This window comes from Bos taurus, chromosome 26, assembly GCF_002263795.3.
Source record: "Bos taurus isolate L1 Dominette 01449 registration number 42190680 breed Hereford chromosome 26, ARS-UCD2.0, whole genome shotgun sequence".
Taxonomy (NCBI): Eukaryota; Metazoa; Chordata; class Mammalia; order Artiodactyla; family Bovidae; genus Bos; species Bos taurus.
The window spans coordinates 14,895,721-14,921,359 of record NC_037353.1 but is presented as its reverse complement, the minus strand read 5'-3'; the positions used below and the strand labels follow the sequence as shown (position 1 = coordinate 14,921,359).

General features: G+C 46.7%; 2 protein-coding genes across 4 annotated transcripts in view; one reads left to right on the top strand and one right to left on the bottom strand.

Moving 5' to 3' along the window:
- Nucleotides 1–9,664, bottom strand: part of PDE6C (phosphodiesterase 6C) — a 53,186-nt gene extending 43,522 nt beyond the window's left edge. Inside the window, 4 exon segments of one of the 3 annotated variants that reach the window (NM_174419.1) lie at nucleotides 845–934; nucleotides 1,035–1,187; nucleotides 7,824–8,314; nucleotides 9,637–9,664. In NM_174419.1, coding sequence (NP_776844.1) covers nucleotides 845–934; nucleotides 1,035–1,187; nucleotides 7,824–8,288 — 708 coding nt within the window. In that variant the 5' untranslated portion in view covers nucleotides 8,289–8,314; nucleotides 9,637–9,664. 3 annotated transcript variants of the gene reach the window in all.
- A 9,291-nt stretch (nucleotides 9,665–18,955) lies between these two features.
- Nucleotides 18,956–25,152, top strand: RBP4 (retinol binding protein 4). Its single transcript, NM_001040475.2, is given in 6 exon segments — nucleotides 18,956–19,020; nucleotides 19,227–19,355; nucleotides 19,451–19,587; nucleotides 19,757–19,863; nucleotides 23,070–23,282; nucleotides 24,832–25,152. Coding segments are annotated over 5 exon segments (606 nt in total). The 5' UTR covers nucleotides 18,956–19,020; nucleotides 19,227–19,244; the 3' UTR covers nucleotides 24,870–25,152.
- Nucleotides 25,153–25,639: the final 487 nt, after the last annotated feature.

Genomic DNA, 25,639 nt, shown 5'->3' with positions numbered 1-25,639 from the left:
AACACATATGAGCAAACAATGCAATTCCATTTTTGCATATGTACGTGTCCAACAAACTACCGAGAGTCTCAGGGTGGGATGATGAGCAGACCTTTTGCAAAGCCGTGTGTTTATGAAAGCCATGACTGATCCCCATGTCCAAAATGTTTTGGCTCCAAAGGGCAAGTAATCTAACACAAATGCAGAGACAGTTCCTGGGCAGAGGGTCCAGTTTTGGGGCCCACTGGCTACTGCTGGCCCTTGTGGGAAGAAAGCCACCTGCCTCCTTCCATGTGTCCTGAGCTAGTCGAAGGTTACCTGCCCTGGACAGTTAGCATGGGCCAGGGCCTTGGAAGTCCTCTATCCCAACCACCCTCCCACCATTGTACTGATGAAGAAACCAAGGTCCACAGAGTAGTTCAACTCAGGTATCCTGGCTACCAATGCTGTTCTTTATCCCTCTGGCTTAAGGAGGCAACAGAGGAGTGATTTGCTTCTCAATGTAGCATCTTTACTATGTACCAGGAATACACAGCTCTGCTGAGAGCTTTATGTGAACTAATTCATCTAGTGACCATTTAATAGTCACAGCAACCACATGGGGTAAGTACTGTAATTATCATCGCCACCTCAAAGAGGAAGAAACCACAACTGCCCAGGACATAGACTGAAGAAAGCGAGCAGTTGTGCCTACAGATAGAGGGGCAGGAAGGTGACGGGGAGGGGACCACAAGAGGACACTGGGAACGGAAGTTTGGGGATCTGATCCACAGGGCGTGGTTGGGGAGGATCTGCGCTTGTTGCCTCTGGGGGATCTCTTTGTCAAACAGGTCAGCTGAAGTAGTCACTGTCACCTTCTCTTTACCTGACTTCTTCGGGATTCAATATTGTACAGGTAGTTGGTGTGGTGAAGCTTTAGGATGATAGAAACAAAGCTGAGGTATTTGGAAAAGACCTACGGATGGCGGAGAAAAACAAATTAGGTGTGACATCTTTCAGTTACACAACAAATAAATTTACTGAGCGTCTGAAGGGATGCCCAGGGTTAGCATTACCTCTTCATCCTGTTTGGAAAATTCGGATGCGTCTACTTTGTTAACTGCCATAAACACAGCAAGAACCTCCTTGCCCATCACGATGGGGGTTGCCAGCAGGTTCCTGGTGACATACCCGGTTTGTTTGTCCATGAAGTCAGAAAAATGGCTGTTCTGAAAGATACATTCCCACATTTGACATTTGACAAAGCAGCACGAAACCATGAAGTGTAGATCTAGGAACGGCAACAGACCATCCTCTGTAGGTCGCAGGACAATGGTCCCAAGCCAACATCCCCACCCACCCCACCATCCACAAGCAGACAGAATGAATAAAGCATAGAATGAAATGGCCCATTTCCAAATGAGCTTTCCCACCTGAGCTGTGGCCTCTCCGGGTTAGGCTAGGGTTGGGCCAGGATGAAAGAGGTGATGTTGTGACCAAATGGAAAGCCAGGTTCTAAGGGGAAGGGAGGCAAGGATGCAGGATTGTAACAGGGAGGATGTGCGTGCTCTAAGGAGAACACAGCTGGGATTCCACAGGGCTCTTCTTTTTAATCGCAAAAGTAAAACTTGCCCTTGAAACCTCCCAACCATCATAAGGAAAAAATTATTAACTGCCCCCAAACCCTTCCTAATCTCACCTATTTGAAGAAATCTGTATTACAATGCTTAGTGTGTCTCTTTCTATGCCTTTCTCTATACTTGGACAAAGCATTTTTTTTCTTTAATAAAATTTTCTCTCCTAATTTTATGCAATTCGTCACTTAACACTATCTTATGGACTTCCCTCCAGACTGGTGCATATGGACGTGAACTAGTTTTCCAGATTCTTGCATGCTATTCCACAGCGTGGGGGCTCCAGTTCTGCTCAACCAATATCTACTGATTTAGTCTGTTTAGAGTTTTCCCCATTGCAAACAATACTGCACTAATCACCCTTGCTTTTATTTTTATTGATGGAGTCCCCAAATAGAAATGTCTTTTACAGTATCAACAAGTACATGAAGTTTTAATTTACACCAGTTACTTTTACAAAATGTTGAAATTCTTACCACCCTCTTGACAGCACCAGATATTTAACAGTTCTTCAAAGTCTTTTTCTTTTTTTTAAAAAGTATTTTTATTTATTTAGGTTGCACTGCATGGCATGTGGATCTTAGTTCCCAGACCAGGGATCGAACCTGTGCCCCCTGCAGTGGAAGCGCAGAGTCTTAACCACTGAACCACTAGGGAAGTCATTTTCTATCAAGTCAATATCTCTCATTCGTATTTTTTATTTCTTTCATAGGGGAAAATGAAACGGATCATCCCAGATACAAGCTTCAAGTAGAAGACGCAAGGGACGACTCTAATTCACTAAGCATGTAGAGGGCAGAGTGATGAGTTTGGAGAGGCACACAAACGGAAGGGCTTGGGAAGAAGGTCAAGGATAGCAGTTATCTTATTAGCTGTAAGTGAGAGCAACTGTGGTCGTGTATAGACTCTGCTTGCTCTGGGTCATGACTAACTCCTCTTTGAGTCTTCATCATTTGAAACTTCAACTGAAATTTCCACCTGACTTTGAGATTCAGTGGCCAAAAATCAATGTGGTCTTCCTTTCACAAGTTGTATTATGTTCATTTCCCCACGTGGGTGGTGCTTCTATAAACAGCTGGACTCTGTTCAGTTTTCCAGAGTAAAACTGGAAGAGTCCACTGGTGTGTGACTTTGGGGCCAGCATCGCCATCAGGGCACAATGACCGCTTGGGCAACAGAATCACAGCCCTGCTCAGAGCAGGGGACCTGGGCTGAAGCTCCGAAAGACCTGCAGACTGCTGCAGATTTGCAGACCTCATGGCAGACCTGCTGAATTCTAATCTCCTAAAGTGGAAACTGGCTTCCCCAGGAGTCTATACTTTTAGTGGATGAATTGATTCCATAGAGGATCCTTAGAAATGTTGGATGCTAAGGAAGTCAGATGCAGCCCTTGACCCCAGACTTCTTCTGTACCCTTCCAAAGTGGAACCCCAGAAACCAGCTAATTGTGTAGGAGGCAGCATCGCATAATTGTGAAGAAGGTTCCCGAGTCAGATGTCCTTAGCTGAAACCAGCTCCTGATTCACTAGCTGTGAGCCCCTGGGCATGCTACTTACCCTCTGCATCCTCATTTTTTAACCTGAAAATGGGAACACTGGATATTATCTACTGTCTATCGTACCTGATGTAAAAAGAGAATAATATAGTGTGGGCAGAGCACTTAGAAAAGAGTCTGACAGATAGTAGGTGCTCAGTAAATACTAGGAAGCCAAACCTGGGACTTTGGGGGCCTCTCTGGATGACAGGGCTTCCCTTGTGGCTCAGCTGGTAAAGAATCCGCCTGCAACGCAGGAGATCCGGGTTCAATCCCTGGGTTGGGAAGATCCCCTGGAGAAGGGAAAGGCTCCAGTCTTCTGGCCTAGAGAATTCCATGGACTGGATAGTCCATGAGGTCACAAAGAGTCAGACACGACTTAGCGACTTTCACTTTCATTTCTTTTACTTTCACTGGATGAGAGGTCCTTCAGGTTCTGCATTACCATTTGGCTTCCAATGATGATGTGATGAGTTAGTTGCTCAGTTGTGTCCGACTTTTTGTGACTCCACAGACTAGCAGCCCACCAGGTTCCTCTGTCCATGGAATTCTCCAGGCAAGAATACTGGAATGGGTTGCCATTCCCTTCTCCAGGGGTTCTTCATGACTCAGGGATCAAACCTGGCTCTCCTGCATTGTAGGCAGATTCTTTACCATCTGAGCTACCAGGGAAGCCCCATCATTTGGCTTCTACTTCTAGCTTTTCTAACTAATTCCAATCACTGAAGAAATGAGATGCTCTTAGCTGATGCAGGCCTCCTATGCCTAGAAGCACGCTTGCTCCTGGGGGCTAGCTCTCTGCCCTGTGCCAACAAGAGCCATGTTTTTCCCTAACTGCTGTATCTGTGACTTTCTCATGCAGCATCTTCACTCAGTCCAGGACACCTCCAGACTTTGACAGGTTCTTTTAATCCACTGCTATAGCCCAGGCTGGCTCACTGTCCATTTTCCTCCTAACCTATTATCCATTAGAGAAGGTGATCACTTTCATTTACACAATGATGCTGGGCAGAAGGAATAACCAAAATGCCCAAAACATGCACCATGGGATGGAGCTGGGCAGCATTTCTTGGCTAACACATTTTACTCTGCAGCCTCAAAACTTGATGCTATTTTATTTTAGATTCTAAACACAAGAAGATGTTCTTACATTCGGTGAATGTTTTGAGGAAATGACTTACAAGTTTCAAAACTTAATACTCGCTTATCATCATATCTGAAAATCAGATACCCAAATTTCAGGGTAGGTGAGGTGAGGTTTTCTGGTTTTGTGTTTTCATTGGTTCAAACAATCCTTGGTAAAGTTTCTGTGAGTAAATCCTGTATCTTTTGGATTCATGAAGTCCCCTCAATGATTTTTCTTCAAATAAGTCAATGAAGGCATTGGGGATGTTTAGAGCAGAGGGCTGCCTGGATCCTCAATCTTAGCACTGTTAAATTCTGATCAAACATCTGGAGATCCGGAGTCAGGAGACAAGGATGGAAAGCTATAAGTGCAAGCCATAAGCACCCTGTTAATTATTGAAAACTTAGGATTCTCACATGGCTTTCTTTTAAACCGCTGCCAGGAGAACCACCCATAGAGTTAATCACCAGCTTTCCCAATAGAATAGGAAATGATTAACTTGATGAGGATATGTCACAGTTTCCTGTTATTAAGTTTCCCTGCCTTTAACCTGTTTTAAAAACAGGCAGTGATCATTGACCCAGTTTTGGCCACCTATACCTGGCCCCCAAACTCTCTGGACATTAATATGATATGATCATAGCTGTCATTTATTGAGCACCTCCCGGGAGTCAGGCACTTTGTGACCTGGTTCCCTCTATTTCTCTTGTGGAGAAACACAGTCCGTCATCCAGGCTCAGGCCTGGATCTGTACCCAGGTCATCTGATGCCAAAGCTCTCACCTGACACCATGTGGCTTCTCTGCTGCCAAGGCTGGGAGTATCCAGTTCTGCCTCTCCATCTGTGGGCAGGTAGTCCTTCCCTCCCTGTGCCCACACTTGCCAACCAGGCAGGAGTTGTGTGTGGTCAGGGCTGTGGCAAAGAAAAAGGGCGGCCTTGCAAGACCCGGATTATGAGCCTAGATCCGCCACATTGTGCCTAACTGACCTGGAGAAGATTCTCACATACACGGGATGGAAATAAAAATACAGTCCTGGCCTTCTGCACAATGTTTTTGCCAGAATCAAGTGAAATCAAGAACGAGAGGAATCTTCATCAAGCGTCAAGTGCAATGAAAAAGTGAAGAGGTGGTCGAAACATCACTTAAAACAGTGGTTTCTAACTCCTTTCTCTGCAGATTTTACCACAGCGACTTAAGCGTGGTGAGCCTGCAGGGCTGCAGGGTGGGGTGAGCGTGGGAACACAGCCAGGAGGCTGCATCTTCTCCAGTCCCTCTTATCACCGATCAGACTCTGGCCCCTGGGAGAGACGCAGCCCCCATGACTCAACTTCCTGTCTGCCCAAGGGAAGACTTAAACTAACAGTCCAGGAGCCCTTCCAACTAATCGTTTACAGTTGATTTGAAATTCAGTTCCTCCTCTTGCATCTCTTCACCCAGAAGACCAGTGGTTCTCAACATTGGCTGCCTATTAGAATCACCGGAGTAGCTTTTAAACCATACTCCTGGCTGCATCCCAGTCTCTGAGAGCCTGATGTAACTGGTCTACTGAGAGTCTCACACATCTGTATTTTTAAAGGAGCTCCCAGTTTGATTTTAATGTGCTTCCAGAGTTGAAAAGCACCATTCTCAGAGGGGGGGAAAAATGCTCAGAAGCAGTAGAAATGAAGGGCAAATGAGGTCTTTGTCCCTTTTCAGAAGGGAGCTCAGGAGGGCGGGAGGGCATCTGTCTTCACACATACTCAGTAAAAGGGAGAACTGAGTGACCCTGCCCCCCACTTTACCACCGCTGTGCCTCTGGGGTGTCCATCACAGACGGCGGCAGACCCAGGCCACCTGACCTCTTAAGCAGCTCCTTTCTATCATTCTGTCCTCGACGGGACTGGGCTCATTAATAAAGGATCATAGCAGAAGTTAGGGCTTGCCAGGTGATGCAGTGGTAAAGAATCTGCCTGCCAGTGCAGCCCCTGGAGGAGGACATGGCAACCCCCTCCAGTATTCTTGCCTGGAAAATTCCATGGACAGAGGAGCCTGGCGAGCTACAGTCCAAGGGGTCACAAAGAGTTGGACAAGACTGAGCACACACACACACACACACACACACACACACAAACACACACACACCAGAAGTCATTTTATCCATCTCTCCTTTAAAAACAACAACAAAAACTTTTTTCTGAAAAAAAGTCTTGCATGTCACTTTCTTAAGTTTGCTATCCTCGTCATTTTGGAGATGGCCTCAGTCAGAGACTTGCAAGAAGCATATTCTCATGAGAAAACTTCAGGATGTACAGGCAGAGCCTCCTCCCTAGGGTCCAAGAACTTTGCCTTAAGGCCCTTTATACACTAGAAGCAGCTGCAGCAGACCCAGAATCCTACTGAAACCAGACAGAATGCACTGCAGGGACGGGTGCTAAAGACCGAGGACCCTCCAGAGCCTAACAGCAACCCTTGCCCCTGCGGCTGTTTGCTGAGTGTTGCTAATGTTTGACAACCTCTGCACCTCCTGTGGATCTGCACAGCCCCCCTCCTGTAATCAGCTTCAGGAGGCACGTAGGGGATTATCCTCCAGCCTCCAGCTGCCCTCTACGTAAGTAAACCTCTACACAGTAAGCGTTTCAGGGGCTGCCCCCAGTCAGTTCTGTTCCGTCATCTGCTAGCTCTCCCCTTTGTTAACAGCAAAGCAAAATGACAGGACGCATGTGTAGGAAAAGGGCTGACAGGAGAAACTCCAGGCTGGGACCCTCAGCACTACTGAAGTGCAGAGATTATGGGTGATTCGCATTTCCTCCCTCTTCATTTGTATTTTCTAATTTTCCTTAGATGAACAAGCATTTTAGTTGGAAGGAGAACGTTCTTTTTAAAACACAATAATTTATGTAGTGTTCAACTGGTCTTCGGGAGGTTTCAAATGTCCCATTTATAGGATTGGAAATTCTTGGTAGATCTGAATTAGGAGGGGTTGAGATGGCCAACTGCACTTAATCATCACCTAAATTCATGTATTTTTTATGATCCAGATGGGAACATTTTAAATTTCATGTCATTTTTCTTTTTTCACGCTTGATCTATAGGTGAGAGAATCATTCCTGAGCCAGTTCACCCCAAAGAGCTGAGAGTCTTCAAGGGATTGTGGGTGAGAAGCGTGGGGAGCAGTTCAGGGGCCTTGGCATCTGGGCTGTTGGCTGATCTCCCCAGTGAGTGGCCTGCTTTACCCTGTTGGTCAGAACAGTGTCCAGAGGACAGAAGAGGTGTGTGGGAGCAGGTGTGGACCGCCCCATGCCCAGGTAAGGTTGCCCCACATTACAGGGGACATAACGCTAAAACATTATCCACTGTTTATCTGAAATTCAGATTGAACTAGGCATCTAGTCATTTTATTTGCTAAATCTAGCCACTCTTGGCCTGGGGGTTCCTCTTCTCCACCACCCACTCCCCAGGTTATAGCCAAACCACAGCCACAAGGATGGCCCCTGGACCCACCCCCACCCCCTCACCCGCCTCTTTCCCATGTTCCTCCCTGAGGCCACCAAGACCTCCTCTCCACTCCACTGTCACCATCAGACCACTCACCTTTTTCACATCTGGAACATTAAAGGTTTTCTTCGTGTGAGCAACCCACCCCACTATCCCAACGTCCAACGGAAACACAGCTTCTCTGTCGGGGACCACCAGGTTGTCCTCAAACTTGGAAGTGGGGGTGACATCGAGCAGCTTGGAGGCCACCTCCGGCGTGCCGTTGCGGGCCCGACACAGGAACATGCTGCAGCGGTCTGCCTGCAGCAGCTGCGCCAGCCTCTGCAGGGCCCTGTGTGCCGCCAGCTCCACGCTGCCCGCCTCCTCCAGCAAGACCTCCAGCAGCTCCAGGTACAGGGCCGCCTCCTCCGCCAGCGTCCGGCCGGGGAAGGAGGCGCTGGCCGGTGCCTGTGCCCCGCCGCTCGGCACCTCCACCTGCAACTTCCTGTTGAAATACTCCTTGGCGAACTGAGGGTTGGCCTCCAGGTATTTCTCCACCGTCTCTTGGCTGATCTCACCCATGGCGTGGCGTGCTGTGCTGCTCTGGTCTAGAAAGGAAGAGACCCTCAGAACACCACCAGAGGCAGAGTGCCAAGAAGGAACTACATCCTGGCCAAAGATACCAGGAAAGCCCTAAGGGGCACCTCGCAGGAACCCCCCAGGGGCCGAGGAGAAAGGTTGTTTAGCAGAGCTTTCAAACTGGCCTGTAACTCTTGGGATGTGACAGAAGGCCCTGGCTTAGAGTGGGATTCAGGAAGCATGGGATTAAAGAGTTCTTCAGGACACGAAATCCCTAAGCATTATTAGCTCATAAGTCCACAGAGAATCTGCAGAGCATCTTAGATCAGCCAGCCAAGTGACAAGTCAAACTGACTATTCCAGAAAAATAGCTGAACCTTGGTGGCTGTAGGCAATAAGGAGAATGGGGGTATCCATTAATTATATTACATAGGCATTGACAATACTTGTTCTTCCATGGTAGCTCTATGAAATGAAACTGTTTAGACCTCAGAAATGTCTGTTTGTTTATATGGCAACGTCAAGGAACATTTAGGGGAGATGGAAGAGTTTAGCATAACACAACATAAAATCAAATGTTAATCTTTCCTTTCTTTAAAAGTCCTGTAATCGGCCAGCTTGCTTGGCCTGCTCTTTTTCTAAAATCCTCACCTCTCCGTTCCCCTCATTTAAAAACCTGACCTCAGAAATGGTTTATGGGAACAGACCTTGGGCTTATTCTAGAGAACTGAACATGGAAAAATATTTGCCCACAATTTAAGCCTGATCAAGCCACAACTTATATTAATACAATAATCCTTGTCAAAAGACACGATCATGAAAGGCAACCCCTGCAGCTGCCAACTGGGTTTTCCTGCTAAGCATATTAGTTTGGATTTTGTTTTCAATAGTAATAACCAGATCTCATGCCTTTTTGCTCCAAGGTACAGTCAGTTAAATCTACTGGATAATACATGTCTTGTCTGTTGCTAGGATCTTTCACACCTCAGGGCCTTTTGGCATAGGAAAAAACACTTCACCACTACTTACTTTTGTTTAATGTTCAGGTTACTAAGTTTTTACATTGATTAAGCACATTTTCCCAAATATTTAAACACTATTATGCAACTAATAAGCCGAACTACACATTTCATGAACCAGTTTCCTTGGCTATCTACAGGCTGATTCAAATTCAGTCAAAGGTCTTTTAAGCATTTCAATAACCCTGCAAACTTTATATGGTGAATTCTCTTGAATGAAAATATATCTAAGAGTTACAGTGACTCTAAAGGTTAGTTACACCCACATTTAAATCCACTTTAAAAACAGCACAGCTATGGGTTTCATTTATTTTTCTAGACTTAAAGCTTACCTTGCTAGGGTGATAATGGTCATATTAGATAGAAAAGAAGAAGAGATTCACCGAGGCTGCAGTGTCTAGGTCATGAACTGAGAGACTGTTGATGGGAACATGGTTTTCCCCAGGGAACAGAATCCACACTGGCATTTGTTGAGCTGCGTCACTTCCTATGGTTGAGTCCACTTGCTCCCTCAAAGGGTCTTGTCAAGCACTCTCTTTCATCTCCTTCCATCAGGCCCAAGTCCAGTCTCAGGATGGTCCTCCTAAGAACATTATTTATTTCATAATATCCTATTAGCATCTCATTATAATTACAGTAACATAGGGGAATCCCCTGGTGGTCCAATGGTTAAGACTCTGGGCTCCCAATGCAGGGAGCATGGGTCCAATCCCTGGTTGGGGAACTAAGATTCCGCATGCTACACAGTGAGGCCAAAAAAAAACTTTGTAACATATATATATATATATATATACACACATATACTTTTTAAAAAATAGAATAATGCAGAGGTTTATTTCCTAAGAGAAAGGAGTTGAGTCAGCTGAGTCACTCCAATGGGACTACCATCCATCTTCCTCTAACACAGTTGAGGGCACTCTTTCTCCCTGGTTGTTCCATGAGATGACTGTGCAGTTCCTACTGCTCTCAAAAGCATGTGTGTGCTCACAATTCCCTGATGCCATCCTTCCCTCTTTACATGCACACACAGAGAAAACACATATCCATATCCCATACACAGATTTATACTTCAGAGATATAAAGAGGTATTTATACTTCAGAGGTATAAATCTGTGTACGGGAAAAACAAAATGCTCAATATGTTTACATTCCTCTACTTGTAAAAAATGAAAATGAATTTAAAATGAAGCATATTCTATCACAGTCAGCATTCTTATGCTTTGATGACTACATCTAGGTTCATTCATTTGGTTAATCTTCCAACACATGTCTATTGGTGGCCCATTTTAAGCAAGACATACACTAGCTCCTGTGGTAGAGACTCCATGTTCCTCTTTTTCTGATTCTCCTCCCCTGCTAGTTGTACGGAAAGATTATTCTTCTCTGCCCTCCACCCCCAGTAGAGCCATGTGACTAATTTTGGCCTGTGGGTTGTGAGCTTAAACCTCTCTTCCAGGCAGGAACAATCAATCGCCACAGTGAGGCCCGGGAGCTCCCCGCTTCTCCCTGCTCCCTCCCAGTTCCAGCTGGAGGGGCCTCATGGATCCCAGTGAGGATGTCATGGAACAGAGCCCCCTGCTGACCTGAGATGGACATGTAGCTTGAGTGAGAAATACATCTTTCTCGTGTTCAGCCTTTGAGACGTGAATGTTGTTACCACGGCATAACCCAATCAATCCTGTTACACTTCTACTTCAGGGACTGTAGGGGATAAACAAGCCTTGGTTCCAGCTTTACAAGAACTTGTGGTGCAGTAAAGGAGCTAAGACTAGAACATGAAAAGTTGGGACGTGGGGCTTTCCTGCTGGTCCAGTGGCTCCCGATGCAGGGGGCCCAGGTTCGACCCTGGTCAGGAAACTAGACCCCACATACCACAACTAAAAAAGATTCTGCATGCCACAACAAGGATTCCGTATGCAGCAACAAAGATGCCTGTGCCCCAACTAAGACCTGGCGCGACGAAATAACTTTTTTTAAGAAAATCATGAAGCACAGAGCATAATAGAATTAAAAGCCAGAAGTGAAGTACATACATATGACTATGAGGCTTTATGTGATATGGATATGGAATCATGTTTAGAGTAGATGGAAATAGAGAAGTCCAAGTGTGAGCCAGGGGGTGGTAATGGCAGAAGCAATGGCATGGAGGGTGGAGTAACAAGGGGACTAATGGGAGAGGAACCAGAAAGGTACGGGCGGGCCCAGATTACTGGGCCCTCAAAGTCTAGCTGGGGATTCTGAACCCTGCAAACTCTTAGGGGTAAGAAATGACATGAAGGTTCATCTCTACAAGATCTCTTCAAGAAAATTAGAGATACCAAGGGAACATTTCATGCAAAGATGGGCACAATAAAGAACAGAAATGGTATGAACCTAACAGAAGCAGAAGATATTAAGAAGAGGTCGCAAGAATATACAGAAGAACTATACAAAAATTTCGTGACCCAGATAACCACGATGGTGTGATCACTCACCTAGAGCCAGACATCCTGGAATGCGAAGTCAAGTGGGCCTTAGGAAGCATCACTATGAACAAAGCTAGTGGAGGTGATGCAATTCCAGTTGAGCTCTTTCAAATCCTAAAAGATGATGCTGTGAAAGTGCTGCACTCAATATGCCAGCAAATTTGGAAAACTCAGCAGTGGTCACAGGACTGGAAAACGTCAGTTTTCATTTAATCACTAAGCAAGGCAATGCCAAAGAATGTTCAAACTACCACATAATTGCTCTCATCTCACATACTAGTGGAAAAGGAAATGGCAACCCACTCCAGTGTTCTTGCCTGGAGAATCCCAGGGATGGCGGGGCCTGGTGGGCTGCTGTCTATGGGGTCGCACAGAGTCGGACACGACTGAAGTGACTTAGCAGCAGCAGCACACACTAGTAAAGTAATGCTCAAAATTCTGCAAGCCAGGCTTCAATAATACGGGAACCATAGACTTCCAGATGTTCAAGCTGGATTTAGAAAAGGCAGAGAAACCAGAGATCAAATTGCCAACATCCATTGGATTATCAAAAAAGCAAGAGAGTTCCAGAAAAGAATCTACTTCTGCTTTATTGACTATGCCAAAGCCTTTGACTATGCAGATCACAACAAACCATGGAAAATTCTTGAAGAGATGGGGATACCAGACACTTGACCTGCCTCCTAAGAAATCTGTATGCAGGTCAAGAAGCAACAGTTAGAACTGGACATGGAACAATAAACCAGTTCCAACTAGGGGAAGGGGTACATCAAGGCTTTATATTGTCACTCTGCTTATTTAACTTCTATGCAGAGCACATCATGAGAAATGCCAGGCTGGATGAAGCACAAGCTGGAATCAAAATTGCTGGGAGAAATACCAATAACCTCAGATATGCAGATGACATCACCCTTATGGCAGAAAGTGAAGAACTAAAGAGCCTCTTGAGAGTAAAAAAAGTTGGCTTAAAGCTCAACATTCAGAAAACTAAGATCATGGCATCTGGTCCCATCATTTCATGGCAAATAGATGGGGAAACAATGGAAACAGTGACTGACTTTATTTTTGGGGCTCCAAAATCACTGCAGATGGTGACTGCAGCCATGAAATTACAAGATGCTTGTTCCTTGGAAGGAAAGCTACGACAAACCTAGACAGCATATTAAAAATCAGAGATATTACTTTGCCAACAAAGGTCCATCTAGTCAAAGCTATGGTTTTTCCAGTAGTCACATATGGATGTAAGAGTTGGACTATAAAGAAAGCTGAGCTCCAAAGAATTGATGCTTTTGAACTGTGGTGTTGGAGAAGACTCTTGAGAGTCCCTTGGACTGCAAGGAGATCCAACCAGTCCATTCTAAAGGAAATCAGTCCTGAATATTCATTGGAAGGACTGATGCTGAAGCTGAAACTTCAATACTTTGGCCACCTGATGCCAAGAACTGACTCATTGGAAAGCTAATGCTGGGAAAGATTGAGGGCAGGAGGAGAAGGGGACAACAGAGGATGAGATGGTTGGATGGCATCACTGACTCGATGGACATGAGTTTGAGTAAGCTCCGGGAGTTTATGATGGACAGGGAAGCCTGGCCTGCTGCAGTCCATGGGGTCACAAAGAGTCAGACACGACTGAGCGACTGAACTGAACTGAAAAAGGTCAATTGGAGAAAAGAAACAATGGATATTAGGATACAGATTAAGAGGCTATATTGCATTTGGTTTATTATCAAGTATGCTAAAAATGTGTATAAGCTTTGACCCTGCAATTCAGCTTTTATAAATTTATCTTACAAAAGTAATTAAGGATGTATATGATTAATGTAGTTATAGGGGCGTTCACCAAAAGCACAATTATAAAAGGAAAAGATTAGAAATAGCCTATATATTCAGTAATATGAGATTGAGTAAATAAGTGGCATTATAATCATAAAATAAGAAACCATACATTAATGAGTAATCCTATTGTAAAGCTCTGTTTACTGATACAGACAGATATTTATGATGTGCAGTAAATTGCAAGATCCTATTGCAGTACGATTCCACATACACATAAAAATATATGGAAGTATACCTAAGAAATATTAACAGTGATTATTCCAAAGTGGTGGAATTCAATATAATAATTTTTTTCCTTCTCTTTTGCTTACCCGATTTTTCTAAAGTATCTACAACGATATTAAAGAAATTCATTCATTCATAAACAAAGCTTTTAAGGCTGTTCTCACAGGCTACAGGTGAGGGTGCTTGGGAAAGAAAGTGAAAGTGAAGTCGCTCAGTCATGTCCAGCTCTTCGCAACCCCATGGACTGCAGCCCACCAGGCTCCCCTATCCCTGGGATTCTCCATGCAAGAACACCGGAGTGGGTTGCCATTTCCTTCTCCAATGCATGAAAGTGAAAAGTCAAAGTGAAGTCGCTCAGTCGTGTCCAACTCTAAGCAACCCCATGGACTGCAGCCTACCAGGCTCTTCCGTCCATGGGATTTTCCAGGCAAGAGTACTGGAGTGGGGTGCCATTGCCTTCTCCAAAATTCTCCACTACACTTAACTATTTCTGCAGGAGGCAATGCTTATTTAACAGCCAAAGTATTAATAACATTCATATAATGTTGAAGTACTGTCATAAAACTAACAATAATATGCTGGATTAACCAAGTGCATTTTGAATCATCATATTGGACCCACTCTTCAGCTCCACTTTAGCCAAATTCTCTGCTCCTGCCATTATGCATCACTCAAAGACACCCCCTAATAGCAATGACCTCAGGCACATCCCAGTAGTCAACCTGCAAAGGTCCCTCTCACCTGGCACATTTGCTCTCATGACAGTTTCTGCCTGCACCTAATTGATGGGTATGCCAGGTATCTCAGATAATTTAAATGGTGGAATCCATGTTACTTTCAACTAAATTGATGAAACTGACTGATGGCTTTATAACCCCTGGGGAAAAGTCCTTATTAAAAAAAATTAGTTTGACTCTTTGTACCTGAAAACATTGGCTAAACTGTCCTTTTTCCCACCAATTATTTTGGCATCTTTTAAATGCAGTCAGAAGATAAATGCTACCCAGCTTCCTTGTTTATAACTTCTCTTGGCTTCTCTGTTAAGATATGGATATAAACATCAGTTTGCACAAAATGGAGCTGGTTGGACATGCTTAATTCTTATGAGGCTAAGGACACAAATTTCTCACATTCGTCCTTTTTTTTAACTACAGCAAAACATTTTCAATATTTCCTAGGAGTTAATGACTTGCTGCTGTATTAGTTAAGGTAACACCAGCTCCTGTTACAGTAACTCCCAATCTCACCAGCTTAATCAAATGGAAGTTTATTTCTCGTTCACATAAAGTTAATCATGGGTGGGGTCCTCAGGCTGAGAGGCTTCACCAGCCTGCAGATGAGGGAAGACAGCAAAGACTAACTATTAGATAGGCAGCTTTTAAAAGCCCCATCTGGGAATGACTCATAGCACTTTCATCTACATTCCATTGACCAGAACATAGGCATGTGGCCTTATAGAACTGTAGGAAGTTGGGTGGTGGCGGGGTAGGGAGCTTGTCTTCTGGCAGGATGGTCTCTTTGCAACAACTCCAGCCCCCACGGAAGGGGAGTGAAAACTTTTTGGTGAAAGGACAGCGAGCCCTCCCTGCTACAATTAATAAATACGGGAAATTACTTTTTAGAAAGACTGACCTCTGACTGGGTCTTTTTAAATACATATTTTATAAAGCTTACTTAAAGTGACTGATTTCAGTAAAACAAATTAAGTCAATATCTACTGATCAAGCATCTACTCTGTGTAAGTCTCTTGATAAATCCTGTGGAAAAGTTGGGGGTGAGATGCATACCAAGGTGGGAAATATGATCTGACTCTCCATGATGTAGATAAGAAAATGAACTTTTGTGTATATTATATACAGTCCACAAGATGTAATTTAGACCATAATTTTACTTCTAGAAGAAAATAGTCTGCAAAAAGAGTATTTGTTTGATTAAATATTTTCACTGTAAGAAAATTTAGAAAAGTTTTTTTAAAAGGTAGAAATCAACAATAAACTCTCAAATATCCCTAATCCTATCACACAGGTAATCACTGTGAACAGTTTTCCTGTGGATCTTATACACACATATATGCATATTTGAAAAAAAATATTTTATGAGGATAGTTTTCAAAGAACCAAAGTTAAAAACACCAGTTGACCTCTACTCACATGTTTGTAATCATGAAGAAATTCGAGACAGAATGCCAAAATAAACTGTTTTTCTTTGCTGGTATCTGGGACACCGAGGGTTACGATATATCATTAAAAGAGAGAGAGGTCGGGGAGAAGAACAGTTATATCAACCTTTAAGCATCAAACAAATACATTAAAACATATTGCTGCAAAAACAATCCCTGTAAAAATGCATTGAAATCCCCTATATTTATTTTTCATACAGCATAAGCAAGGATCACAAGAATCATTCTGGGAGAAACAGTTGTCAAGGGCTGGGAGTATTGGGAGAACTTTTCTGGCAGTCATAACAGTCCAAAGGCAACTGGGCTCAGCCAGGAGCTCTCCAGCACTGGAGGTACTGGAGGAGAGGTGGATAGACCTCTATTTTGGAATGTCAAGGAGGGGAACCACACATTGGACAGGAGATACAAAGAGACCCTACCTATAACTAGGGAGCACAGGGAATGACTACATGTATGGGCACACACAGTGTCCCTGCAGGAGTGGCTCTGAAGCAGACCTTATTGGAGCTGTTTGGGATTATGTTGTTGTTGTTCATTCGCTCAGTCGTGTCCGACTCTTTGCAGCCCCATTGACTGCAGCACGTCAGGTATTCCTGTCCTTCACCATCTCCCAGACCTTGCTCAAACTCATGTCCATTGAGTCAGTGATGCCATCCAACCACCTCGTCCTCTGTTGTCCCCTTCTCCTCCTGCCTTCTACGGTTCCCAGCATTAAGGTCTTTTCCAATGAGTCGCTCTTTGCATCAGGTAGACAAAGGATTACAGCTTCAGCTTCAGCATCAGTCCTTTCAATGAAGATTCAGGGTTGATTTCCTTTATGATTGACTGATTTGATCTCCTTGCAGTCCAAGGGACTCTCAAGTCTTCCCCAGCACCACAGTTCCAAATATTCAAGTCTTCAGTGCTCAGCCTTCTTTATGGTTCAACTCTCACATCCATACATGACTACTGGAAAAACCAAAGCTTTGACTACACAGACCTTTGCTGGCAAAGTAATATCTCTGCTTTTTAAAACACTGTCTAGATTTGTCATAGCTTTTCTTCCAAGGAGCAAGCATCTTGTAATTTCATGGCTGCAGTCACTGTCTACAGTGATTTTGGAGCCCAAGAAAAATAAAGTCTGTCACTGTTTCCATTGTTTCCCCATCTATTTGCCATGAAGTGATGGGATCGGATGCCGTGATGTTAATTTTTTGAATGTTGAGTTTTAAGCCAGCTTTTTCACTCTCCTCTTTCACTTTCATCAAGAGGCTCTTTAGTTCCTCCTCGCTGTCTGCCATAAGGGTGCTGTCATCTGCATATCTGAGGTTATTGGTATTCCTCCTGGCAATCTTGATTCCAATCTTGTGCTTCATCCAGTCCAGCATTTCTCATGATGCACTCTGCATATAAGTTAAATAAGCAGGGTGACAATACACAGCCTTGACATACTCCTTTCCCAATTTTGAACCAGGTGCAGTTCTGTTTGGGATTATACATCCTGTGATAAAACTGACCTCACCAAAGAGCTCCTAGTTAGCTGGTAGGCCTGAAACAGGGCTTTCTTAGCAGAAAGGAGGAGGCAGTAAGGAGTTAATTGCATCAAGGTTGGCACTCCAGAGACACCTCCAGACTCAAATGTAGAACAGGAGTGGGGGGGAAGGTGGAAAGTGAAAGCAGACCATCAGGCAGGGAGAGGCCCAAGGGGTCACAGGAAGGTGGCAGGAGCCACAGGTATTTTTTTTCAGGAGGCTCAGAAGTATTCCCAGCGCCCTGCAAAGACCATCAACTCTTTATTTCTCTGTTTGGCTGCCACCCTCCTGCACCTCCACCCTCTCTTATTTCAGGTCTGGCGGTAGCAAAATGGACCAAATTCATCTTGGCCTTTTCCAATTTGGGCCAGAACTGATGGAAGGAATCTTATAAAAAGGTGATACCTCTTTGCCCTATCCCTAATTCTCCTTCAGTCCAAAGCTGTGTCTTCCGACTGCTTGGATCAGATTAGAGGAGCTCTAACTGAATGGAAAGAGAAAAACATGGCCCTGAATTGTGCCACTGGGCAAAATCACACAACCAGTCACAGCATTTCGACTTAATTGACCATTGACGTCACAGACGTTTGTTCCCCTCCCCCTCCCCTCCGCTCACAGTCAATTCACCTTAGCTGGTTTGGAAACAAAACAAGATGCCACTATGGCTTTGAAATCAAATTGCAGCATAAACAATTGGTAGGTGTGTTTCAAAGCGGTTTGAGCGAAGTGCCACAGACTAAGTAGGCGACCACCGAGGTGGCTAAAATATTTCCTGTCCTGACCAGGGTTGCGTTTCTGGAGAATATTTAACAGGGAGGGTTTTAATACTTCTAAAGATGTTGAAACTAAAGAACAAATATTGATCCAAGGGCACCACAACTCCCCTGAAAGAGAGTAAAAGACACCCTTTATAAAATGAAAAACTATGTGGCGGAAACAGTCCCAAACTCCTACACAACTAGTCCTCAGAGGACCGAGGGGCCAATTTGGCACGGTCAGGCCCGAGCACTAACGCACCCGGGCAGCATCGCAGATGTTCCTCGTTCTGGGAGGCCACGGTCTGGTCTTCCCGCCAGACCTACCCGAGCCTCCAGCCAGAGCAACAGGGCCCCGAGGCCACCCCAGGCCGCAGCTGGCGGCCGCTGGCACGGGCGCCGGGTAACTAGGCCAGGGCTGGTGCCCGCGGCTCGCCGCCGCCGGAGGCTCCGCCGAGGCCACCCCGCGCGGCAGCTGCTCCAGCCCCGGGCGGCGCTGGAGGGGAGGCTCTCGCCCCAAGGCGCCCTCCCTGCGCCCGGGCGGCGGTGAGTCAGGGCGCGTTATGCAAGTGCTGGCCCGCCGGCCCCGGCGCCTCCCCCTCGGTCTTTCACCCCGCGCCGTTACGAAAGCGCGACCCCCTCCCCCCGGAGCTATAAAGCCGCCCGGCGGCCCCCGCGGCGAGCTCGCCTTGCTGGCTCCACGCGCGCTCGGACCCGCGGCCAGGCTTGCGCGCAGCTCCCGACAGTGAGCGGCGGCCAGGCGGGTTGGGGGCCGGCGCAGGAGGGATGGGGGCCCGGGATGGGTGTGATGAGGGTCTGGGGGCGGGCGGGATGGGAACCCAGGGCTCTGGCGGGAGGAGGGCCCCTCGCGGGCAAGATGGAGCCTGGGGACCGGTGCTGGAGGGCCGAGTGGTCCAGCCGCCAGGCGCTCACGGCGCGCGGTTCCCGCAGGGCGGACTCCCGAGCGAGATGGAGTGGGTGTGGGCGCTGGTGCTACTGGCGGCGCTGGGCAGCGCCCGGGCGGAGCGCGACTGCCGGGTGAGCAGCTTCCGAGTCAAGGAGAACTTCGACAAGGCTCGCGTAGGTACCGGTGTCCCGGGCGCCCCGCGTTCCCCTTTCCCAGAGGCCGGCCAGGCGCTCCCGGACACCAAACCCGGCTCTCCTCTCTTCCCCAGTTCGCCGGCACCTGGTACGCCATGGCCAAGAAGGACCCCGAGGGCCTGTTTCTGCAAGACAACATCGTCGCCGAGTTCTCCGTGGACGAGAATGGCCACATGAGCGCCACGGCCAAGGGCCGAGTCCGTCTCTTAAAGTCAGTGCCCTCTGGGGGCGGGGGTGGGGGAGGGCGGGGGCTCTTTGCGCGGCAGGGTCCCCAGGCTGAGCGCCAAATCCCCACTGGGGCGGGAAGGGAGCGCCCGGGGTGGCATGGAGGGAGGAAGCCCTTTGCCTGGCCTGGCTCAGAATCCCCTTGGTTTTTGCAGTAACTGGGACGTGTGTGCAGACATGGTGGGCACCTTCACAGACACTGAGGACCCTGCCAAGTTCAAGATGAAGTACTGGGGCGTAGCGTCCTTTCTCCAGAAAGGAAGTGAGTAGTCAGTTCAGTAGGACTGCCTCGAGGGGGATCGAAGACATACATAGCCAACTGGCTGGGTTTCTTCTCCAGGGGCACCTTAGGGAAGAATCGTGTGTAAGTAGCCAGAACTCAGCGCGGCTGGAGGCTAGAGGGGTGAGACTGGAAGCAGCTAGGCCCCTTCACCACCTCCCATCCCCTCTCCCAGCTCAGAAACCTGGCCCAAGCTCAAAAGGACCTTGGGTTTGTCACCTGACCACCTCCTGCCGGTCACCCGTCCTGCCAGCACCAGCGTGTGTGGCCTTCCCCTTGCTTAGACCTCCCACCTCCTCAAGACCCAGCTCACATCACCGCTTAGCCTGGTGCTGCTGCTGCTGCGTTTCCTCCATTTCTTTGGGCTGAATCCCGGAAACAGCTTGACTGCTAGGCGCCCCAGCAGAGGCTCAGAGACTCTCATCAAAGGACACAGGGTTGGCTCACTCCCAGGTACCCTACCTGCCAGTGCTGGGTGTTGAGAGTCTGAGCCAGGCACAGTGTTCTGGGTGACAGTGACCTCTTCCCTTTCTCCCAAGCCCGGAAACTCATATGAGGAGCAGAGTGTTAAGGACTCTCAGAAAAGCATCCTAAAATTTAACCTGATACAAATTTGTGGGAACATGCATGTACATGCTCTTTCTACTTTTTCCTCATTTCTCCTAAGCTTCAAATCTGGAGTCTACTTGGTACCTAGAGAAGAATGCAGGCCAGAGGGGCATATCATGGAATCTCACTTTTTTTTTTTTTTTTTTTTACCAAGCTGCATGGCACGTGAGATCTTAGATCACCCAGCAGGGATTAAACCTAAGGGTTTAATTCCCCCCAAGACACCAGGGAAGTTCCATCATGGAATCTTAAAGATGGAGAGTTACCACTCTGAAGGGGGTTCAATATGCAGATGAATAAACCGAAGTCAAGACAGTGCAGTGGTAGGACTTCCTGGTGACCCAGTGGTTAAAACTCCTCACTTCCACTGCAGGGGGTGGAAGATTTGATCCCTGGCCCAGGAACTAAGATCCCACATGCCTCATGGCCAAAAAAAAGGGGTGGGGAGAGGGGAAAAGATAGTGCTTTGTCCAAGGTCATGCAAACAAGTTTGTGAGAGACAGTGTCAGAAGCCAGGGGTTCCAGCTCCCAGGTCAAAATTAGATGGTCCTAAACAGCAGGAACCTAATACAATCAACTTTTACAATTTTACAAAGTATTGTTGGAGCTCTCCTGGGAAATAGGCCCCAGGGGCCTGTTCAGGGGGACGTTTAGCTTGGTGAGCCAGCTCCTTTCACGTAGCCCATGTACTCAGGGTGCACACTCCTTAACTTCCTCTACAGTTGTGTTAGATGAAATTTTATCTTTTACCAAATTGCTCATTTAGTATTGATGTACACTATATAAAAGGACTTACTATTCAATAAGGAGAAAAGCTTTTATCCCTAGAGATAATAAAAGTTTTTTCAAATAACTCAGAAAAACTTCCTAAAGTGATCTATTTAGGATAAAAGATAAACTTCTGATAATGGATTATAAAAATCGATACCAGGGGGCACAAGATCAATAATTTTTAGAATTTGCATCTTATCAAACAGATGAACATGGCCACCCCTGAGCGGTCATATGTCTGGCCCTTCCCACCCCAGCCTCTGATACCCGCCCTTTGGGAAATCCTGGAGGATTCAGGAGGGCTCAGTCCTCCTCGTGGAGGGCCTGCAGTGAGCTGAAAAGAGGGCTCACCACCCACTCCGATGCAGCTCTCCTGTAAGGCCTGGTCTCAGGCTGAGCCCCTCCTTGGCGGGGACTCCTGGGGTTCTCAGAACCAAAAGGCACACCCAGAGGTGACTTAGGCAAGAATTAGAGATCTCCCTTACACCCCCAGTGCTGGGAGCTGAGCGTTCCTCCAGCACAGGACATGAAATAGAGCAGAGATCATCACTTGCTTCATGACCTGGGTGTGGAATGAATACACAGAGGCTTTGCATCTGTTTCTTATCCCTTGTGGCCCCTAGTTTTACGTAATGCCTGGAGACAGTGTGCTGTAGACGTTAGGCACGGGGGCTCCAGAGTCAGATCGGAGCTCAATTCTGTCCTGCTCTTTGTGATCCTGGGTGAATGATTTAGTTTCTCTGTGCCTCAGTTTTCTTATCTGGAAAATGGGGATGAGAGAGTGCACTTTCAGTCGCCGTGAAAAATAATTGAGAAAGCATGGCAAGTGTCCACAGTGTAACTGACTGACACTAAGCTCAGAAAACCCTGGTCATGGTTATATATCAACAAGAATGTTAAGTAGAGATGTGACACGTTTTACCAAATGTGAGGTGTTTGGATAACAAAGGTGTTATCCCCATTGTTTTTCTCCATGGCAAACCTCTCACCTACATTCTTATGAACGTGGTTTCCCATCCTGCCTTTGTTGACCTTCTTACCACCTTTGTTTACACTTTCTCTGCATGGCTTACATCCCAGTCTTAGGAAGAAATATAATCTAAATTCTTCAAGGGCTCAACTCTGCCTCTGTCAGGAGAGCTCTGAGAAGTTCTCTAAGGAAGAATATCTGATGTCAAAAGGTGGGCATCTTGTGCCCCGAAGGCAGATTCTACCCTCTTGCCAGCCTCGAGAGAGAAGTGAGTCAGGTCACCGAGCCAGAATTAGGATGGAGCCAGAAAGGCCATGAACCAGATCGCACAGTGGACTGAGAGGCAGGAGGGCAGTGTGGGTAGCGAGAGGACCGGGAACTGGCTGATACAGATCAATGCAAAAGACACATGCTTATGTTGCGGATCACACATGTTGGTGGCCATCAACGTCAGCCACAGAGGCACGAGATGCTGTCAGGGTAGATGGAGAAGACAACAGCAGACAGGTCTAGCCTGTGGTTTTGATGGGTTCACATTCTTGGTTGTTCTTATGAAAGATACGATCACATTTGTCATCAGGGAGAGAAACAGTCATTAAAGCAAATGTGGTCCCTCCCGCCCCTGCCACCAGCTCCAGGAGTTTTTCCTGTGAAGGCCAAGGTCCTCTCTCATGGTCCCAGTTTTCTAACTGCTGTCAGAACTCCCTGTGGTCTCCTGCTTCCTAACTGCTGAACCCAGTTTGGGGAAGTGGCTGGTTTTTGGGGCCCGGCGCTAAGTTTCCCTGACATCTGAGTGTCTGAGGGAGATACAGAGTCCCCGTGGCTTTCTGCCCTGCAGACGATGACCACTGGATCATTGACACGGACTACGAGACCTTTGCCGTGCAGTACTCCTGCCGCCTCCTGAACCTCGATGGCACCTGCGCTGACAGCTACTCTTTCGTGTTTGCCCGAGACCCCAGCGGCTTTTCCCCGGAAGTGCAGAAAATCGTGCGGCAGAGGCAGGAGGAGCTGTGCCTGGCCAGGCAGTACCGGCTGATCCCTCACAACGGTGAGTGGTGGGTGGGAGCAGGCTCCCTGGGTCTGCAGGCCCTGAGATGCGTTACATCTGCATGCAGAAGGAAACAGGGGAACCTGGGTGCCCCTCTGAGTCCAAGTCTTCATCCTTCATAACCAGATCTTTCACTGGCCTTTTCATGGGGCTGATGCACAAGGAGTGGGCAAAAACCTTTTTATCCAAAACCCTGGCCCTTAAAGTTAAGTAAAGGGGACAGTCTCTTTCTTCTTATCTGCTACCTCAGGCCCACTGTGTAGTCACATGATTTTGCTCCTGGCTGCGCTGCCCAAAAAACCATTCTGACCAAATTAATATTGTTTGGGGATTGAGTGGCCCCAGTGAAGAGCTGGGCATTGAATGTGGCCATTGGTGTAAACACTTAAAGAGAGACAAGTTGACTAGCTGGTTTTCTCACGTTTTTTGAGATTCCCTGACCAGACCAGAGAGTTAATAGCTCAGTGACGTCCGACTGTTTGCAACCCCATGGACTGTGCCTACCAGGCTCCACTGTCCATGGGATTCTGCAGGCAAGAATACCGGAGTGGGTAGCTATTCCCTTTCCAGGGGATCTTCCCAACCCAGGGATCGAACCCATGTCTCCTGCATTGCAAGATGATCCTTTACTGTCTGAGCCACCAGGGAAGCCCCATTGAATCTTTTTATGAATATCACCCTTGGCTAATCTTGCTTTAAAACCCAGTAGCATTCTGAAGGAGACTGCACATTTTATTTTAAATAGACATTCCCATGGGAACCTGCATTTCAGAATCCAAATAAAGTAATGCTAAATTGTAAGGGAAAACAGAGAACAAAACTGAACTTCTCTGTTGGTCATCTAACTAGCTAACCCACACTATACCAAACGGATATGAACCCAGACCAAACACATAAATAAGATTTTGATGCTTCAGCTGGGGGTAGCCTAAATATAGGGCAGGCAAAGGATTTCACTCCAGCCGGGCTCCCCGCCAAGTCTTGCCTGCCTCATCTCACCTAATCCTGGATATACCTTATGAAGTAGGTTTTCTCATGATTCACCTTCTACAGATGAGAAAACAGAGGCTAAGAAAAACTTATGAAAGTTGCCCAAGATATTCAGTAGATAACTGAGCTAGATGCAAACCAAGGTTGTTGTGTGACTCTGGAGCCCCTGTGTCACTACCTGGCGACATGACAGAGGGCACAGTGAACGTTCCGTAAAACTGCCAAAGGAGTAGCCGCGGCCAGGCTGATTTGGCCCTCGCTTCCTGAGTCAGGAGGAGGTACCCTCATCTCTTTGAAATGCAACGAGGCAAATTTAAGACAAAAAGAACGCTACTTTATACGGCAGATCCTGTGCTCTCAGCCCGTACCGGTCGCCCCCAGAGAAATCAGAGGGTTTCAGAAAACCTGGAAGATGTTAATATATTACAAGTACATCTAGCTGTCCCCTGACAGAGGCATTTGAACAACACCAGTCCTAAGGCCATCCTGATAGTGACTATCTACATTGAATACTGGGCCCATCTTTCTGTCACTAATAGCTTTGTTTTCTATATTTCAGGTTACTGTGATGGCAAGTCAGAAAGAAACATTTTGTAGCAACATGGAAGGTGTCCTTTCATTAGGAAACTTCCCATTAACCTTACTCAGCCTCCAACTCTTAGGAGTTTAGTTTGCTTCACCTCCCCTCCCTGCCCCTCCCGCCCCTCCCCTCCCCTCTGTAAACAAAAAAAAAAACCCTTCAGTATACGTAAAAAACATACATGGGGATCAGTGAATCTGCTTGTACTCAAATATATGTCTTCTCTGGAGTTTTCTAAGGAATCATTTGAGGCTTAGGATTCCAGACTTTGACTTATTAAAATATGTATAGTTACCCGTTTCCAATGCTTTGGGTTTTTATTTGTGTCCACGTCTGTGTAAGAGTGAAAAGTCCTGCTGGTGGTGGGGTAGGTGTACTTTTATGTACGGGAGGGACTCTTCTCTTCCAGCTCTGACCTTCGGTCTGTTCTAGCACCTAATCTCCATTATTAATGACTATTTCTTCTCTCAACTTCCTGAAAAAGGGATTTCCCCATTCACACAGGACAGCCTTAATGATTGAGGCCTAAAGAGGTGAATGTGGGCCAGGCCAGCAGCTCCCCTCACTCAGCCCAAGGCCCTGAGCCGGGTGGATGGTGGCTCAGCCTCAGCTGGTCTGAGAGGCCTGGGTCTGGGGGAGCTCTAGGAAAGGTCCCCAGGCCTTATTGTCCAGCCCCGAATTCACTTCTTATTTCAGGTGTGGGCAAAGTGTTGCGGGAGAGGAGGTCATAGGCTTCCCTGGGGGAATTAGGAGATGGGACCCTGAAACCAAGTGTGTTGGAAGATCA